This window comes from Lygodium microphyllum, chromosome 7 (genome assembly GCF_053477565.2).
Source record: "Lygodium microphyllum isolate KBCC chromosome 7, Lygodium_microphyllum_v1.1.10, whole genome shotgun sequence".
Taxonomy (NCBI): Eukaryota; Viridiplantae; Streptophyta; class Polypodiopsida; order Schizaeales; family Lygodiaceae; genus Lygodium; species Lygodium microphyllum.
This window is the reverse complement of record NC_141141.1, coordinates 15229866-15249597: the sequence shown is the minus strand read 5'-3', so window position 1 is coordinate 15249597 and position 19732 is coordinate 15229866. Positions and strand designations below refer to the sequence as shown.

Genomic DNA, 19732 nt, shown 5'->3' with positions numbered 1-19732 from the left:
GGTGCCTTGCATGGGGGGTCTTTATGTCAGAGAATTATCCTCATTCCTCCAATCTTATTTTCATGAGGAGCAGATCTCGAGCATTGAGGGAGGCATTTTCAAGACAGCAACAGCAATTTGTAAGGTCTAATGATATAGATGAAGTGGTGCAATTAGGCAGGCTGGATGAAGAGGAGTTCACAGATGTTGGACATAATCTTTTGGGGGTGGGTTCTGATGAGGGCACTTCAACAGTATATTATTCTCCTGCCACCTCTATAGAGTCCATGTTGAGATATCGAGCTCCACTCGTGATACGCCAGGGTGACCGTTGTGTATTTATGTCACCAACTTGTCAGTTGCAGACGCGGTTGGTACACCGCCCATGAATAATAGCTACATGATAGCTATCCTTATCTACTCTAGTTCGTGGCTCAGTAAGTATGCCACCTTAGTTAGTTGAGTTTGGTTTGAGACCCATATATAGGGTTCTTCTATTTCTTTGTATCAGAGTTCTTTTGGCTTCCACAACTAAGAAGAGGAAAACTGTTTTCAGCCTCCACCCTTGTGTGTATTCCCCCATTGTGCAAGCAAGAAAGCTACAAGTGAGACTCCTTCCTTCTCTCCCACAATCTTGACATGGTATCAGAGCCTTGTTCGTGGTAAGGAGCTCAAGAAAGCAAGCCAAGCTCGCGGTGTTCTGGTAAGAGGAGCAGTGTTGCTTTCATTTTCCTGTTTTGGGAGCAGATCTCTGCAGGTAGCACAGCCGAAAATTGCAGGAGTGCATTGTCTCAGGTTGAGACGCCCTTCGCGGTGAAGCAAGAGGGCAGTATATGCTGCGGGTAAGAGCTTTAGCTCTTGGCGACCTTGTTTTTTTGATTTGAGGCCATTTCAGGGCCTGTTTTGGAGGCGGAAGTTTTCTGCACGCACTCAGGAAAAGGCCCAGTTTTATGCTGTGCAGCCACTGTTCTACAGGTCGGTGAATAGTTACTGTAAAAATTGCATTGTATGCTTGTGCGCAGAGACATTGGGAGTTACAGAATCATCCTTGTTGCCTGTTGATGCAAAATCGTCACTAGGAAGTAACTGTGTGGTCAAATACCACTTTCGCCAGTTTTGCAGATTTGCCCTTGTGAGGCTGAAGCTGTGTTCTTTGCAGTGATAGAACTTTTTGCAGTATTCTGTAATGGCATCTGATTCTCTCTCACAGATTGTAACTGAAAAGCTTGACAAGAACAACTTCCAAGCATGGAAGTTTAGAATGACGAATTTCCTTATGGGAAAAGGATATTGGGAGTTTGTTGCAGGAAATGAAGAAGAACCAGTTCTTCCTGATGTTCCCAATCAACAGCAAATGCAGGCATTCAAAGCATGGCATGAGAGAGCCAGGAAAGTTATGTACTGGCTGTCTATCAGCATTTCAGACTCTATGATTGTACATATTCAGGATGCAAGTACGCCAAAGGAGGCATGGGATACTCTGTCAAAGATGTATAGCACAAATACGCAAGCCAGGAAAATGCAGCTCAAGCAAGAGTTGCATAATGTGCAAAGAGAAAATATGAGCATCAATGACTACCACATGAAGGTGAAGAAGATTGCAGATGCACTTGCCTCCATTGGGTCGCCAGTGGAAGATGATGATTTAGTTTCTGTGACCTTGAATGGTCTAGGAAAGGATTATGCGCAGTTTCGGACATCCATTTCCGTCCGTGAAAGATTTCCTGATTTTGAGGAGTTGATTGCTCTTCTAATTTCTGAGGAGCAGAGAAATGGTGGTGCATCTTCTTCAGGAGGAACTTCAAAAGAAGCTGTCTTCTACTCGAATGCTGGAAGAGGTAGAGGCAGAGGTAGAGGAGGCCGATTTGGAGGCCGTGGTAGAAATCAGAATATGCAGCAAACTCAAGAAAACCAGTCCTATGGAGGAGGACGTGGTAACTCTAGAGGCAGGGGGAGCCAAAGAGGTCGTGGTGGATGGCAAAGAGGTCAAAATGCAAACAGTAATGTTGAATGCTACTACTGTGGTAAAATGGGTCATATGGCTAAAGACTGCTATAAAAAGCAGAATGACATCATGAATGGAAAACTGCAACAAGGGAATTATGCATCTTCTAGTAGACAGGGCGATGACAGAAATGAGCATTTGTTCATGGTGCAGCACATGAACAATTCTGTGACAAGTGCAGAAGAAAGCAATGATGTATGGTATGTTGACTCAGGTGCATCAAACCACATGACAGGTCATGCAGAATGGATGGAGGATGCAAGGAAGATGGAAAAACCAGGATTTGTGGAGACTGGTGATGATACTGCACATCCTATTGTGCAGATTGGAAAAATTCCCTTGTCTATGCAGGATGGGAAAAAAAAAACCTGTCCGATGTATTTCATGTCCCGAATATCACCAAGAATCTGGTTTCTGTCGGTCAAATGGTTGAACAGGGCTTGCAGGTGTCAAAATTGTGGGAGAGAAGGAAGGAGTCTCACTTGTAGCTTTCTTGCTTGCACAATGGGGGAATACACACAAGGGTGGAGGCTGAAAACAGTTTTCCTCTTCTTAGTTGTGTAAGCCAAAAAATGAACTCTCTTACAAAGAAATAGAAGAACCCTGTATATATGGGTCTCAAACCAAACTCAACTAACTAAGGTGGCATACTAACTGAGCCACAAACTAGAGTAGATAAGGATAGCTATCGTGTAGCTATTATTCAGGGGCGGTGTACCAACCGCGTCCGCAACTAACACGTCGGTGACATAAATGCACAACGGTCACCCTGGCGTATCACGAGTGGAGCTCGATATGTCAACACTCCCCCTCGAGCTCAATCCCAATTCCTGCACACCAAGCAGGTCTCTGAACTTGCGCAGCTTCTCTGCGCCCAATGCCTTCGTGAATATGTCAGCTACCTGATCCTCTGTGCTGACATAAACTAGATCAATAAGACCTAGTAAAACCCTCTCTCGCACATAGTGATAATGCACCTCAATGTGCTTTGTTCTAGCATGATAGACTGGGTTATTTGCCAAGTGTATACTACTCATGTTGTCACAATAAATGACAACTGGCCCATCTGTAGACTGATGCATATCATAAAGTAGCTTATGCAACCAAGCTACCTCACATGCAGCCATTGCTGCACCCCTGTACTCAGCCTCTGTGCTCGACAAGGCAACTGTAGGCTGTTTCTTGCTGCTCCAAGTGACTGCAGCACTCCCAAAAGAGAACACATATCCACTGGTAGATCGTCTATCAGAAATACTACCAGCCCAATCAGCATCAGTGTATCCATGCAACTGTATCTGAACCCCAGTCTCATAAAATAGTCCATACTGCAATGTGGACTTCACATACCTGAGTATGCGTCTAGCCGCATCCAAATGTGGTTTCCTTGGAGCCTGCATAAACTGACTTACCAATCCAACAGCATAGCTCAAATCTGGCCTGGTAATAGTCATATAAATCAAACTTCCTACTATGCGTCTGTACATAGTAGGGTCTTCCAGAAGCTCACCTACATCTGTGCTCAGCTTCACATTCTGCTCCAAAGGAACTGAAATAGGCTTACAGCCTGTCATCCCATATTTGGACAGCATGTCCAATCCATACTGCCTCTGCAAGAGCTGTATCCCACTTGGTGATCTAATCACCTCAATGCCCAAGAAATAACGCAGCTCTCCCAAATCCTTCATCTCAAACTTCTGCTTCAATAGCATTTTGACATGAAGGATATCTTCATCACTGTCACCTGTCATAATCAAATCATCAACATAAATGACAAGTAGCATAATACCTTTCTCTGTTTTTCTCACATAAAGTGAGAAGTCTGCCTTGGAAATCTGAAAGCCAATAGTGACAAGATACTGTCCTATCTTGTCAGACCATGCTCTAGGTGCTTGCTTCAAGCCATACAAAGCTTTCTTCAACCTGCAAACAAACTCAGGATGAACAGCATGCACATAACCTGGTGGCTGCTCCATATAGATCTCTTCTTGCAAATCACCATGCAAGAAGGCATTCTTTACATCCATCTGATGTAAAGACCATCCCTTTGATGCAGCCATAGCAATGGCTGCTCTTACGGTTGCCATCCTTGCAACCGGACTGAATGTTTCTTCATAGTCAATGCCATATGTTTGTGCATACCCCTTGACTACTAATCTTGCCTTGTATCTGTTCACACAACCATCAGCATTGTGCTTCACCTTATAAACCCACTTACAGCCAATTGCATTCTTACCTTTAGGCAAAGGTACCAATTCCCATGTAGTGTTTGCTTCCAAGGCATCCATTTCTTCATCCATGACTTTCTCCCATTTTTCTTTTCCCATGGCTTGCTCAAAAGAAGTGGGTTCTGGTTCCTGTATCATCTTGACCATATATGCATAGTGAATGGCTGTAAATCCATCATATTTCAGCCTATCCACAGGATACCTAACTCTGGTAGACCTGCGCAAAGTGGGTTCACTCCCAGGTGCTCTCAAAACATCCCTAGTCTTCCTTACTCCAGGTGTAACAATAGAAGGAATACCCAACTCATCATCAATGCTCTGTTCTGAGCCACTGGATTCTCCATCCACATAAGAGTGACCTGCATTCACATCAAACATGGGCTGATCAACCTTCTCTTTTCCTTTTCGTGATACCTGCATACCACTATCTGCATTACTTTGAGAAGATTCTCCTGATCTCAATCTGCCTGTCCATGGCGAAGAATGTGAATCACTGCTAGAGGACGCTCCAGGTCCACTAATATTTTGTGACTGCTGCTGTGAATTCTGTGCAGCATTACCATTTTGTGCATCTACATCATCAATCACATTTATTGGTTTATACCAGCTACTCATCTCATCAAAAACAACATCTCTGCTCACTGTAAACTTACGAGTAGAAGGGTTATAGCATCTATACCCTTTTTGCTGCAGAGAGTAACCGATAAAGATGCACTTCTCAGCTTTTGGATCCAACTTGGATCTCAACTCATCTGGCACATGTACATAGGCAATGCAACCAAAAATTTTCAAATGAGAAATATCTGGTTTCCTACCAGTATACCTCTCCTCTGGAGTCATTCCATGTATTGCTGCAGTGGGAGTCCTGTTCATTATGTAGACTGCTGTAGCGACTGCTTCAGCCCAATAAAAATCTGGCAGGTCTTTTTCATTGAGCATGGCACGAGACACCTCTCCAATATGTCTGTTTTTTCTTTCTGCAATTCCATTTTGCTGTGGGGTATGACTGCATGAATATTGCTGCTTTATGCCATGCTCCTGCAAGAACCTTGCAAACTCATTTGAGAGGTACTCTCCCCCTCCATCTGACCTTAGGCATTTTATCTGCAGACCTGTTTCTTTTTCAACCATAGCTTTAAGAGTTTTGAAATGCCCAAAAACTTCACTTTTCTTTTTCATAAAATACACCCAAACTTTTCTGCTATAGTCATCAATAAAAGTGACAAAATAATGACAGCCTCCAAGAGATGCAGCTTTAGTAGTCCACACATCAGAGTGGATTAATTCCAATGGCTTATTACTCTCTTGAACATGTCTAGGAAATGGTTTCCTTGCCTGTTTTCCAAACTGACAGGCTTCACATACCTTATGCATTTTTGCAACCTTGAATTTTGGCAAACCTGCAACAATATTTTGGGCCTGCATTGATTTAAGTCGCTGTACATTAACATGACCAATGCGTTTATGCCAGATATCAATATCTGCAACTACACCGGTCCCATGTGCAAACATTGCTGCACTCAATTCAGGCATGTCTGCATCCAACGTAAACATTCTGCCCTTCTTCTTTCCTTTTGCTATCAAGCGACCTTTATTTTTCATATCCTCAACAAAGCATCCATGAGGATTAAATCTGACCTGCAAGCCCTGCTCAACCATTTGACCAACAGAAACCAGATTCTTGGTGATATTCGGGACATGAAAAACATCGGACAGGTATTTCTTTTTCCCATCCTGCATAGACAAGGGAATTTTTCCAATCTGCACAATAGGATGTGCAGTATCATCACCAGTCTCCACAAATCCTGGTTTTTCCATTTTCCTTGCATCCTCCATCCATTCTGCATGACCTGTCATGTGGTTTGATGCACCTGAGTCAACATACCATACATCATTGCTTTCTTCTGCACTTGTCAGAGAATTGTTCATGTGCTGCACCATGAACAAATGCTCATTTCTGTCATCACCCTGTCTGCTAGAAGATGCATAATTTCCTTGTTGCAGTTTTCCATTCATGATGTCATTCTGCTTTTTATAGCAGTCTTTAGCCATATGACCCATTTTACCACAGTAGTAGCATTCAACATTACTGTTTGCATTTTGACCTCTTTGCCATCCACCACGACCTCTTTGGCTCCCCCTGCCTCTAGAGTTACCACGTCCTCCTCCATAGGACTGGTTTTCTTGAGTTTGCTGCATATTCTGATTTCTACCACGGCCTCCAAAACGGCCTCCTCTACCTCTGCCTCTACCTCTTCCAGCATTTGAGTAGAAGACAGCTTCTTTTGAAGTTCCTCCTGAAGAAGATGCACCACCATTTCTCTGTTCCTCAGAAATTAGAAGAGCAATCAACTCTTCAAAATCAGGAAATCTTTCACGGACGGAAATGGATGTCCGAAACTGCGCATAATCCTTTCCTAGACCATTCAAGGTCACAGAAACTAAATCATCATCTTCCACTGGCGACCCAATGGAAGCAAGTGCATCTGCAATCTTCTTCACCTTCATGTGGTAGTCATTGATGCTCATATTTTCTCTTTGCACATTGTGCAACTCTTGCTTGAGCTGCATTTTCCTGGCTTGCGTATTTGTGCTATACATCTTTGACAGAGTATCCCATGCCTCCTTTGGCGTACTTGCATCCTGAATATGCACAATCATAGAGTCTGAAATGCTGATAGACAGCCAGTACATAACTTTCCTGGCTCTCTCATGCCATGCTTTAAATGCCTGCATTTGCTGTTGATTGGGAACATCAGGAAGAACTGGTTCTTCTTCATTTCATGCAACAAATTCCCAATATCCTTTTCCCATAAGGAAATTCGTCATTCTAAACTTCCATGCTTGGAAGTTGTTCTTGTCAAGCTTTTCAGTGACAATCTGTGAAAGAGAATCAGATGCCATTACAGAAGACTGCAAAAAATTCTGTCACTGCAAAAACCACAACTTCACCCTCACAAGGGAAAATCTGCAAAACTGGCGAAAGTGGTATTTGACCACACAGTCACTTCCTAGTGACAATTTTGCATCAACAGGCAACAGGGATGATTCTGTAACTCCCAATGTCTCTGCGCACAAGCATACAATGCAATTTTTATAGTAACTATTCACCGACCTGTAGAACAGTGGCTGCACAACATAAAACTGGGACGTTTCCTGAGTGCGTGCAAAAAACTTCTGCCTCCAAAACAGGCCCCGAAATGGCCTCAAATCAAAAAAACAGGGTCGCCGAGAGCTAAAGCTCATTCCCGCAGCATATACTGCCCTCTTGCTTCACCGCGAAGGCCGTCTCAACCTGAGACAATGCACTCCTGCACTTTCCAGCTGTGCTACCTGCAGAGATCTGCTCCCAAAACAGAAAATGAAAGCAACACTGCTCCTCTTACCAGAACACCGCGAGCTTGGCTTGCTTTCTTGAGCTCCTTACCACGAACAAGGCTCTGATACCATGTCAAAATTGTGGGAGAGAAGGAAGGAGTCTCACTTGTAGCTTTCTTGCTTGCACAATGGGGGAATACACACAAGGGTGGAGGCTGAAAACAGTTTTCCTCTTCTTAGTTGTGTAAGCCAAAAAATGAACTCTCTTACAAAGAAATAGAAGAACCCTGTATATATGGGTCTCAAACCAAACTCAACTAACTAAGGTGGCATACTAACTGAGCCACAAACTAGAGTAGATAAGGATAGCTATCGTGTAGCTATTATTCAGGGGCGGTGTACCAACCGCGTCCGCAACTAACACGTCGGTGACATAAATGCACAACGGTCACCCTGGCGTATCACGAGTGGAGCTCGATATGTCAACAGCAGGTCAGATTTAATCCTCATGGATGCTTTGTTGAGAATATGAAAAATAAAGGTCGCTTGATAGCAAAAGGAAAGAAGAAGGACAGAATGTTTACATTGGATGCAGACATGCCTGAATTGAGTGCAGCAATGTTTGCACATGGGACCGGTGTAGTTGCAGATATTGATATCTGGCATAAACGCATTGGTCATGTTAATGTACAGCGGCTTAAATCAATGCAGGCCCAAAATATTGTTGCAGGATTGCCAAAATTCAAGGTTGCAGAAATGCATAAGGCATGTGAAGCCTGTCAGTTTGGAAAACAGGCAAGGAAACCATTTCCTAGACATGTTCAAGAGAGTGAGAAGCCATTGGAATTAATCCACTCTGATGTGTGGACTACTAAAGCTGCATCTCTTGGAGGCTGTCATTATTTTGTCACTTTTATTGATGACTATAGCAGAAAAGTTTGGGTGTATTTTATGAAAAAGAAAAGTGAAGTTTTTGGGCATTTCAAAACTCTTAAAGCTATGGTTGAAAAAGAAACAGGTCTGCAGATAAAATGCCTAAGGTCAGATGGAGGGGGAGAGTACCTCTCAAATGAGTTTGCAAAGTTCTTGCAGGAGCATGGCATAAAGCAGCAATATTCATGCAGTTATACCCCACAACAAAATGGAATTGCAGAAAGGAAAAACAGGCATATTGGAGAGGTATCTCGTGCCATGCTCAATGAAAAAGACTTGCGAGATTTTTATTGGGCTGAAGCAGTTGCTACAGCAGTCTACATAATGAACAGGACTCCCACTGCAGCAATACATGGAATGACTCCTAAAGAGAGGTATACTGGTAGGAAACCAGATATTTCTCATTTGAAAATTTTTGGTTGCATTGCCTATGTACATGTGCCAGATGAGTTGAGATCCAAGTTGGATCCAAAAGCTGAGAAGTGCATCTTTATTGGTTACTCTCTGCAGCAAAAAGAGTATAGATGCTATAACCCTTCTACTCGTAAGTTTACAGTGAGCAGAGATGTTGTTTTTGATGAGATGAGTAGCTGGTATAAACCAGTAAATGTGATTCATGATGTAGATGCACAAAATGGTAATGCTGCACAGAATTCACAGCAGCAGTCACAAAATATTAGTGGACCTGGAGCGTCCTCTAGCAGTGGTTCACATTCTTCGCCATGGACAGGCAGATTGAGATCAGGAGAATCTTCTCAAAGTAATGCAGATAGTGGTATGCAGGTATCACGAAAAGGAAAAGAGAAGGTTGATCAGCCCATGTTTGATGTGAATGCAGGTCACTCTTATGTGGATGGTGAATCCAGTGGCTCAGAACAGAGCATTGATGATGAGTTGGGTATTCCTTCTATTGTTACACCTGGAGTAAGGAAGACCAGGGATGTTTTGAGAGCACCTGGGAGTGAACCCACTTTGCGCAGGTCTACCAGAGTTAGGTATCCTGTGGATAGGCTGAAATATGATGGATTTACAGCCATTCACTATGCATATATGGTCAAGGTGATACAGGAACCAGAACCCACTTCTTTTGAGCAAGCCATGGGAAAAGAAAAATGGGAGAAAGCCATGGATGAAGAAATGGATGCCTTGGAAGCAAATGCTACATGGGAATTGGTACCTTTGCCTAAAGGTAAGAATGCAATTGGCTGTAAGTGGGTTTATAAGGTGAAGCACAATGCTGATGGTTGTGTGAACAGATACAAGGCAAGATTAGTAGTCAAGGGGTATGCACAAACATATGGCATTGACTATGAAGAAACATTCAGTCCGGTTGCAAGGATGGCAACCGTAAGAGCAGTCATTGCTATGGCTGCATCAAAGGGATGGTCTTTACATCAGATGGATGTAAAGAATGCCTTCTTGCATGGTGATTTGCAAGAAGAGGTCTATATGGAGCAGCCACCAGGTTATGTGCATGCTGTTCATCCTGAGTTTGTTTGCAGGTTGAAGAAAGCCTTGTATGGCTTGAAGCAAGCACCTAGAGCATGGTCTGACAAGATAGGACAGTATCTTGTCTCTATTGGCTTTCAGATTTCCAAGGCAGATTTCTCACTTTATGTGAGAAAAACAGAGAAAGGTATTATGCTACTTGTCATTTATGTTGATGATTTGATTATGACAGGTGACAGTGATGAAGATATCCTTCATGTGAAAATGCTATTGAAGCAGAAGTTTGAGATGAAGGATTTGGGAGAGCTGCGTTATTTCTTGGGCATTGAGGTGATTAGATCACCAAGTGGGATACAGCTCTTGCAGAGGCAGTATGGATTGGACATGCTGTCCAAATATGGGATGACAGGCTGTAAGCCTATTTCAGTTCCTTTGGAGCAGAATGTGAAGCTGAGCACAGATGCAGGTGAGCTTCTGGAAGACCCTACTATGTACAGACGCATAGTAGGAAGTTTGATTTATATGACTATTACCAGGCCAGATTTGAGCTATGCTGTTGGATTGGTAAGTCAGTTTATGCAGGCTCCAAGGAAACCGCATTTGGATGCAGCTAGACACATACTCAGGTATGTGAAGTCCACATTGCAGTATGGACTATTTTATGAGACTGGGGTTCAGATACAGTTGCATGGATACACTGATGCTGATTGGGCTGGTAGTATTTCTGATAGACGATCTACCAGTGGATATGTGTTCTCTTTTGGGAGTGCTGCAGTCACTTGGAGCAGCAAGAAACAGCCTATAGTTGCCTTGTCGAGCACAGAGGCTGAGTACAGGGGTGCAGCAATGGCTGCATGTGAGGTAGCTTGGTTGCATAAGCTACTTTATGATATGCATCAGTCTACAGATGGGCTAGTTGTCATTTATTGTGACAACATGAGTAATATACACTTGGCAAATAACCCAATCTATCATGCTAGAACAAAGCACATTGAGGTGCATTATCACTATGTGCGAGAGAGGGTTTTACTAGGTCTTATTGATCTAGTTTATGTCAGCACAGAGGATCAGGTAGCTGACATATTCACGAAGGCATTGGGCGCAGAGAAGCTGCGCAAGTTCAGAGACCTGCTTGGTGTGCAGGAATTGGGATTGAGCTCGAGGGGGAGTGTTGAGATATCGAGCTCCACTCGTGATACGCCAGGGTGACCGTTGTGTATTTATGTCACCAACTTGTCAGTTGCAGACGCGGTTGGTACACCGCCCATGAATAATAGCTACATGATAGCTATCCTTATCTACTCTAGTTCGTGGCTCAGTTAGTATGCCACCTTAGTTAGTTGAGTTTGGTTTGAGACCCATATATAGGGTTCTTCTATTTCTTTGTATCAGAGTTCTTTTGGCTTCCACAACTAAGAAGAGGAAAACTGTTTTCAGCCTCCACCCTTGTGTGTATTCCCCCATTGTGCAAGCAAGAAAGCTACAAGTGAGACTCCTTCCTTCTCTCCCACAATCTTGACAGTACATCCCTACACCTCCAACCCCTTCTAGCATACCAGATGTATCATATAATGAAGAACCAGTATTACCTCCTGACTATCAGGGTACTCCCCCAAAACAGGCACTTGAAAGACTGCAGCATGCAGTTTTAGGGAGAACATTCTTGTTAAGGAATGCAGGGGTCTTAGTTAATAAATCTTTGAATTTTAATCCTTTACCACCTCAAAGGAAACCTAAGAGGAAACACAATATGAATCAAAATCAATTGTTCAACCCAAAGGTGAGGGCATCTAAATTTTCAGGCAGGAAGAAGGAAGATCCAGATTGTCATGTAGCTCACTTTGAAACAAGATGGACAGCAAGTGGATTTAATCAATTGTATGGAGATTAGGTTAAAGAGCAGTAGTTTGCAGCCACTTTGCAGGGAAAAGCCATGGATTGGTTTTCCAGTTATGGCATGGCAGCATTTAACACCTATGATGAATTGAAGAATGCATTTTTGGGTAGGTTCCGGAAAGATAAAACACCAGGAGATATTTTGAGGAAGATAAAGAGAATTAAGCAAAAGAGGATGTTGGTGGAAGATTATGCTCAAAAGTTCAGGAACCTATTGAATAGGTTGAATAATGCTAATGCACCATCAGTGGAAATGCAAATTACTTATTTTATTAAGGGTTTGCAAAGCAAGATCAGGAATCCAATTGCTAATGTAGAATTGGGACAGAATGGTACACTGGATACCATGATTAGGGCTGCTATAAGAGTGGAGAGAAGGCTGGGTACTTCTCATTCAAAAAGACACAAAGAGGATGATTCTTCAGGATCAGAGTCTGACACAGATTCAGATTCAGAATCTGAAAGTGATACTAGTGATGATGACAGTGAAAATAGTTCAAATTTAGAAAATGATGCCAGTGATTCTGATAGTGAGACTTCTAGTAGGAAGAAACACAAGAAGAGAAGAAAAAGTTAGGATCAATCAAGTCCAAAAGGAAGAAAACCAAAGACAGGAATGAAAGAAAAGCATAGGAGACTAAACTAGATAGAAAGATCAAGCAGAAGGTGAAGGATTTAGGTCTTTCAGACACTAAGAGGAAAGAAAAGTATTGTGAGATATGCCAAAGAAATGGGCATGAAACAAGGACAAGCTGGTACAATCCTAATGTTAGGATGCCACAGCAGATGTCAATGGGGCAGCCTAGGCTGAGGCCTTTGCAGCCAGTTGCAGTAAATCAGGTTATGACTGACACAATGCCTCAAAGACCTTTCAGGGGATCTAGAAGAATACAAGCAAGACAACCTTGGGGAAATTTAAGAACACAACAGCAAACTACTCAAATGGGAGCATGCCATTATTGTGGAGGTCAAGGACACTTTGTGGGACCAAACTGTGAACTTTGGGCAAGGCATAGGACTGAGAGAGGAATGCTAGTAGCAAGGAACCACAATGACGGGAGACCTGCAGGAGCATCTCATCTACAACATCCACCTGCCCAGTTGCAGCAATCCTAATAGAGTTACCTGATCACGATGAGGAATGGCAAGTCCCTGCTAATACAGGAGCTGTTAGTGGTAGGGAAATACATCAAGAAGAGGTTCAAGAAGGTCAGAAGAGGTGTCAGGTAACTTAAATGTTGCAAGTATGCATATTTAGTGTGATTGTTTTAATTGCATTAAATTTTAGGATTGTCGTGATGAAGCTATGGTATTAGCGGTTACTAGAAGCCAAGCAGGCCGGAAGCTTGATTGGCAAGAACAAGAGGAAGCCATGAGAAAAGTGACAAAGCAGGTCAAAAGACAGCAGAAAATTGCAAAGAAAGACAGATTTGAAGAGCCTGAGGATCAGGCAGAGTCACAAACACTGTTTCTTGATGATCAGGATCAGTCTCTTGAAGATAGAGAATTAGGAAAATTTCAGGAGGGAGGTTTAGCAGAGCTATTTCAGGCTCTAGCAAAGTGTTCCTTGCAGTTAACATTGGAGCAGATCTTGGATTTGATCCTAGGGTTCAAGGAGAAGTTACTCCTAAAGATCAAGGAAAAGCAGCAGGAGGTTATTGAAAGTACATCAGTTCAGGATCAGGTACTTTTTGACTGTCAAGCAGTTATACCAACTCAAAAGGAGGTGGTAGATTATCAAGTGCCCACTATTCAAGTTGAATATTAAGGGAAGAAGTTTGATGATGTCCTGTTGGATGGGGGTTCTGGAGTTAATATCCTTCCTGAACATACATATTTAGCAACTAAGCAAGAAGAGTTGCTACCAGCCCCATTTCAGGTCAGGATGGCAGACCAGAGGAGGTTACAACCTCTGGGAATTCTCAGGAAGCAAGAAATTCAAGTTGTTGGTCTGAAGTTCAGGGTAAGCTTTGTGGTATTAAGAATGTCAGAGATTGGAGATTCTTACAAGATGTTGTTGGGAAGACCGTGGTTTAAGTTGGCTAAATTGAAGCAGGATTGGGGGAATGATTATGTCTGTATACCACGGGGATTGAAAGAGATCAGATTATCAACCATTAATAAGGTAATCTTGAAGAGTTCTTCTCGACCTGTGGTAGTTCAGACTATTAATTTGGCTGATGAAGTGGAAGATGAAGAGGAAATGTTTCTTCAAGCAAATCCTTATGTAGTTCCAGTATTTGAAATTGATGTGGATAATATTATTCAGAAGTATCAAGATTCTTTAATATTTACGAGCTATGAAGTTTAGGACCATTCAGTGGTTTAACATGCAGGAGGAAGCCAGTCAGGACAGCAACCTGAAGCATTTCCTGAAAGTCAGGAACAACCTGATGTTCAGGAGAACTCAAGAAATGAAACTTATAACAGGATTCAGGATCAGGACAGTAGTTATCCTGAAGAATTTTAGCCAAAGCAACTTGGAAATCAGCCTAAGGATGTGGATAAATGTAGGGACAGTCTTGAAGTACTTGATGAAGAGGGACAAAAAGCAATAATTCAGGTTGAGTTGAGATATGAGCAAACCTTGAGAACATCTGCAAGGGTGGTAGAAGATGAGGTCCAGGAAGTCAATTTGGATCTTGAAGGGAAGGTTAAACTCATTAAGGTCAGTATCTTTGTGGAACAAGAGTTCAAGCAAAACCTTGTTCAATTGTGCAAAGAGTTTCAGGATATCTTTGCTTGGGATTACACAGATATGAAGGGTTTTGATCTAGCTGTTTGTCAACATAGAATAAATCTTAAAAAAGATGCCAAGCCAAGTGTTCAGAAAAGATATAGGATGAATCCCAATTATGCCAAGCAGGTCAAGGAAGAAATTGACAAGCTTTTGAGGGTGGGATTCATCAAACCAGTCAATGAGGTCACTTGGTTATCCCCTATAGTGGTGGTACCTAAAAAAAATGGAAAGATTCGGGTTTGTGTGGATTACAGGAAATTGAATGCAGCTACTATTACTGATCCTTTTCCTATTCCTTTTACTGATTCTCTTCTTGATGATGTGGCTGGTCATGAAATGTATAGTCTTCTGGATGGTTTTTCAGGCTACAATGAAATAAGGATGCATCTGGAAGATATGGATAAGACAGCCTTCATTACCGAATGGGGAGCATATGTTAGTACGGTCATGAATTTTGGATTGAAGAATGGGCCTCTTGAGTTTCATGGAGCTGCTCATAAGACCTTTGGGCCGTATTTCACAACTTTTGTGAGGGTGTTTATTGATGATTTCTATGTTTTTGGCAGCACTAAAGATCATCTTCAACATCTTAGGTTATGTTTTGAGAGATGCAGAAAATTTGGCATGTCCTTAAATCCATTCAAATCAGTATTTGCAGCAAAGAGAGGAGTGCTGTTAGGCCATATTCTCTCTGAGGAGGGTATGAGCATAGATCCAAGAAATATTGCAGTTGTTCAAAAAGCTAAAGCTCCATCAAATGTGTAGGAAATTATGAGATTTTTTGGGCAAGTGAAGTGGCATAGCAGGTACTTGAGGTATCTATCTCATATATGTGCTCGTCTTACTAATTTAACCAAAAAGGGGATGCAGTTTGTCTGGAGGGAAGATCATGATAAGGCCTTTGGTATTCTCAAGAAAATGCTTGTTGTAGCTCCTATATTGCAACCTCCTGCATGGGATTTACCTTTCCATATTTTTGTTGATGCTTCTGATCTTGCTGTGGGAGCTGTTTTGATGCAAGATAAGGTGCCTGGATGGTATAGACATATTTACTATGCAAGTCGGAGATTGAGTCTTGCTGAAAAGAATTATTCAGTAATGGAAAGAGAAGCACTTGGTATGGTGTACTCAGTTCAGAAATTTAGACGTTACTTGCTTGGGAATCAGGTTATATTTCATGTGGATCATCAGGCACTGTTGTTCCTAATCAATAAACCTCAGTTAACAGGCAGACTTGCTAGATGGATGTTGCTATTGTAGGAATTTGATTTCAAGGTTATTCATACTCCTGGGAAAGAGCATGCTGTAGCTGATTATCTTAGCAGATTGGACAATGATGATATGGAAGCAGGAGTTACTGATCAGCTTCTTGATGCTGAACTTTTTGAAGTTCAGGCTATAGATCCTGACTCTTATTATGATCAGTTACTACATTTCTTACAAGAAGGAGTGATGCCTGCACACCTTACAGCAGATCAGAGAAGGAGATTAGCTTTGAAGAGTCGGTCCTTTCAGGTTATTCTGAATCTTTTGTACAAAAGAGGAGTTGATAATGTGTTGAGGAGATGTGCTCCTAAATTTGAGCAACCCGCAGTTCTTCATGAAGCTCATTTTGGATTGTCTCAGGAGGTCACTTTTCTGGAGAAATTACAGGCAGGAAAATACTGCAAGTAGGTTTATGGTGGCCTACTGTGTTGAAGGATGCTCATCAATATGCTAAGGAGTGTTTGCAATGCTTGAAGGAAGGTCAATCTCTTGATAGGGATAGAATGCCGGATCATCCTGTATTACCACTTGAACCATTTCAGAAATGGGGAATTGATTTTGTTGGACCTATCAAACTAGTAGCTAAAGGCACATGTAACAAATACATTTTGGTTTGCACAGACTATGGCACAAAATGGGTAAGCACAAGCCCTCAAGGATAATGAAGCAGTTAGTGTGGCCAAATTTTTGTATACTAACATTATGACTAGGTTTGGATGTCCTATTGAGCTAGTCAGTGTGACAGGAGTAAACATTTTTTGAATCAAGTTATTTGGGACTTGACTGTCAGGCATATGATTCTTCACAAGAAGTCAACTCCATACCATCCTCAGGCTAATGGGAAAGCTGAGAGTTCCAACAAGATCCTACTCCGTATCTTGAAGAAGATCGTTGAAGATAATAGGAAGGATTGGGATGTCAAGTTGGATTCTGCTTTGTGGGCTTTCCAGACTGCATACAAGGTGACAACTGGATTAACACCTTTCAGGTTAGTGTATGGATTGGAAGCTGTTGTCCCTATGGAATTTGTGGTTCCCAGTTTAAGAGTTGCTGTTGAACATAAGTTGGTGGATCCGGAACAGTCAGTGCAGCATCGGATGGAACAGCTCCTGAAGTTGGAGGAAGACAGAGTGTAAGCTGCTTATGTGTTAGGAATCACGTAGCAAAGGAGATAGGCTTGGGTAAATTGACACATCCACAATAAAATTTTTGAAGAGGGGGATTGGGTAGTTGTTTATAATTCCCGATTGGGAAAATTTCTCGGCAAATTAAAGCTTAGATATGCTGGACCATTTATTATTCATAAAGATATTGGGCAAGGTACATTTTTGCTCAAAAATTTGCAAGGCAATATCCTGAAGCCTGCGGTCAATGGTTTTCGGCTTAAAAGACTACTGCAACCTTATTATTCACCTGTTAATTTAATTTTTCCTGTTAATGTAAGGGAATCAAATTGTGAAGGTTACATGTGTGAAGGGTCACTTGTGCATGATGCTAACATGAAATTTGGCATACAAAAAAGTTCACTTTGCAGAAGACTTGGACTTCACTTTTCAAATGGAGAAGGAAGCAAGCATTCTTCGTGATTCTCCTCTTTTTCCATTGTCGTGTGCTGTGCGCCCTGTTCGTGCCGCCATGACACATACACACCGAAGCTTTGCCTGGAAGCTGGCTCTTCCAAAGTGTGCTTGCCAAGAGGAGGAGGATGATGAGGAGTATGAGCTATCGGAAGATGATCGGCCTGGTCGACACAAGGAGGACACGTCGACACCGATGTTGGTTTCTCAGCTGTCAAGCCTGAGTGTTGTGAGTACACCGTTTGTTGATTCTTCCCTGGTCTTGACGTGGATGATGCAGTTCATAGCGCTTGACTGCAGTGCATTGGATTATATGCGTTTGCATGTTTGCCATGGTCTTGGTGGGCTGCCAATGTTAATGCATCTGCCCAATTGGACATGATGAGGCAAAGTCAGGGCATGATTGCAAGCCGTTTGGAATTGATTGTTGCAGTGGTTGCACGGGTATTTGCATTACCCATGAATGAAAATCCAACTTTGTGGAAATGTAGTGATGAGCAGATGTATTAAGCCTTTGGGGAGCTTGCTGGTCCTCGGCATGTTTACATTTTGAAGAGAGTTGATGCTGTCCAAAAATTGCAGCTCCGATGGTTTATTGAGTGTTTCATGCTATTCATCAAAACTGACAGCATAGCAAGGGAGACTTATGGTGTTATTTATTATGCTGAGAATGTGGGTATGCCAAATTGGGCAGGTTTGATGTTTGACAGGCTTATGGCTGAGATTAATATCTCTAAACCCAAGAAGGTTTTTCAGAAGTCGCGTATGGGATGCTATTTGGCTGCTCTTTATGAGTATGCACAGTCCAAAATTCTTGATGTTGTTTTGGGGAATGTGTTTGACTCGAAGCCATTATCTTCAGTGGATAATGCACTGCATGTTGATGATCAACATGTAGAGTCAGATTCTCATCAAAAGGATGCTGATAGTGATAATTTTTTTGCCGGCCATGAGCAACGGAAGGCTATATACAGGGACTTGGTGCAGGTCGGTTATGATGAAGCCTATGCTCGGAAAGTTGCCTTGGATTTTGATCCAAAGGATTCCATCTCTTTGGATGATGTAGCAATTCGTGAAAATTAGGGTAATGAAGATTTTCTTAAGTTTGCAGGTCATGGGCATGCTAAAAAGAAACCTAGAATCGGTAAGATTTGGTTGAGAAGCATGCAGGAGCCTCAGGTTCAGTAGTAGACTTTTTCTGAAGACCCTTTGGTATCTGCAGCATCTTTGGATGTTAAAGTGTAGGTGGATGTTGCTCAGCCCAGTGTTCCCTTTGTTCCAGATTGCTCTCGGGTGGATGAAATTGCTGTCAGTAGTGTGTCAGATGCTTGGACTGTCATGAAAAAGGTGATGTCATTTTTTGAGCAGGCTGACAAAAATAGTGCTCAAACTGCAGCTGAATGTAAACAGGTCAAGTTCCAGTTAGATTTTCAGCAAAAGCAGTATGATGCCTTGGTTAAACAGTTGAAGATTAAGCAAGATGAGTATGATGCTTTGCAAATAGAGTCTCTTGGCAAAATTGTAGCTTTACAACAATTAGTGGATAATAGAAAAATGTCAACTGCTTTGTTTGAGAAATGGACTCAAGAGTTGCAAGATAAGTGTATGCATTAGTTGCAAAGTTTTGTTGATATGCATGCTAAATTGCAGGTTGAGCATCAATTGTTGTTGGAGAGGTTTCAGCCTCTTAAACATATTGAAGAGCAGATTTTGAAGAATTTGGAAGTAGATGTGGATGCCTCGGTTGTATTGAAGTCTGAATTTTCTGAGATGCAACAAGCTTTGATTGGTGATGTTAGAAACACTTGGCAGTTGGTGATGGGAAAATTTGACACTTTGGTTTCTAGACCTTATAATATGCTTAAAAATGCTTTTGTTCCAGCGGATTTTGATGCATTAATTCAGGAAAAGGATGCATTGCTTCAGCAAGTTGCAGATTTTCAAGCTGTCAAAGTGGATCTTACTGCTAAGTTGCAGCATGATTTGGATGAGAAGAGAAAAAGTGATGACTATGTAGCATCTCTTTTGCAGCAGAAGGATTTTAAGTTGGAAGATAAGGATGCTACTGTGCAGCAAGTTTTGTATGAGGTGCATGAAGAGATTAAGGTTACTAGTAGTGGATCTGTTTTGAAGACTATGTTGCTGCACGTTCAGAGTGTCAGATTTCTACTTGCACAGATATTATTCTGTACACTCCTAGTTTCTTTACTACTTGACTTTGATATGTATCTTCTTTTTGCTCATGACATGATGTAATGACTTCTGCTAACACTTAGGATCAATTATGCAACTACACAAGAGGACTATGAGTATCCTAGAGGGGCTCTACTCATGGTTGCTCAGT

The 19732-nt window shown here is 42.0% G+C and overlaps 1 protein-coding gene across 1 annotated transcript; it reads left to right on the top strand.

Moving 5' to 3' along the window:
- The first annotated feature begins 15409 nt into the window (after nt 1-15409).
- Nucleotides 15410-16947, top strand: LOC148033205 (uncharacterized). The gene is made up of 3 exons (XM_087682368.1): nt 15410-15712; nt 15806-16215; nt 16602-16947. The coding sequence occupies exons 1-3, from the start codon at nt 15410-15412 to the stop codon at nt 16945-16947; spliced, it is 1059 nt and encodes a 352-aa protein (XP_087538494.1).
- Nucleotides 16948-19732: the final 2785 nt, after the last annotated feature.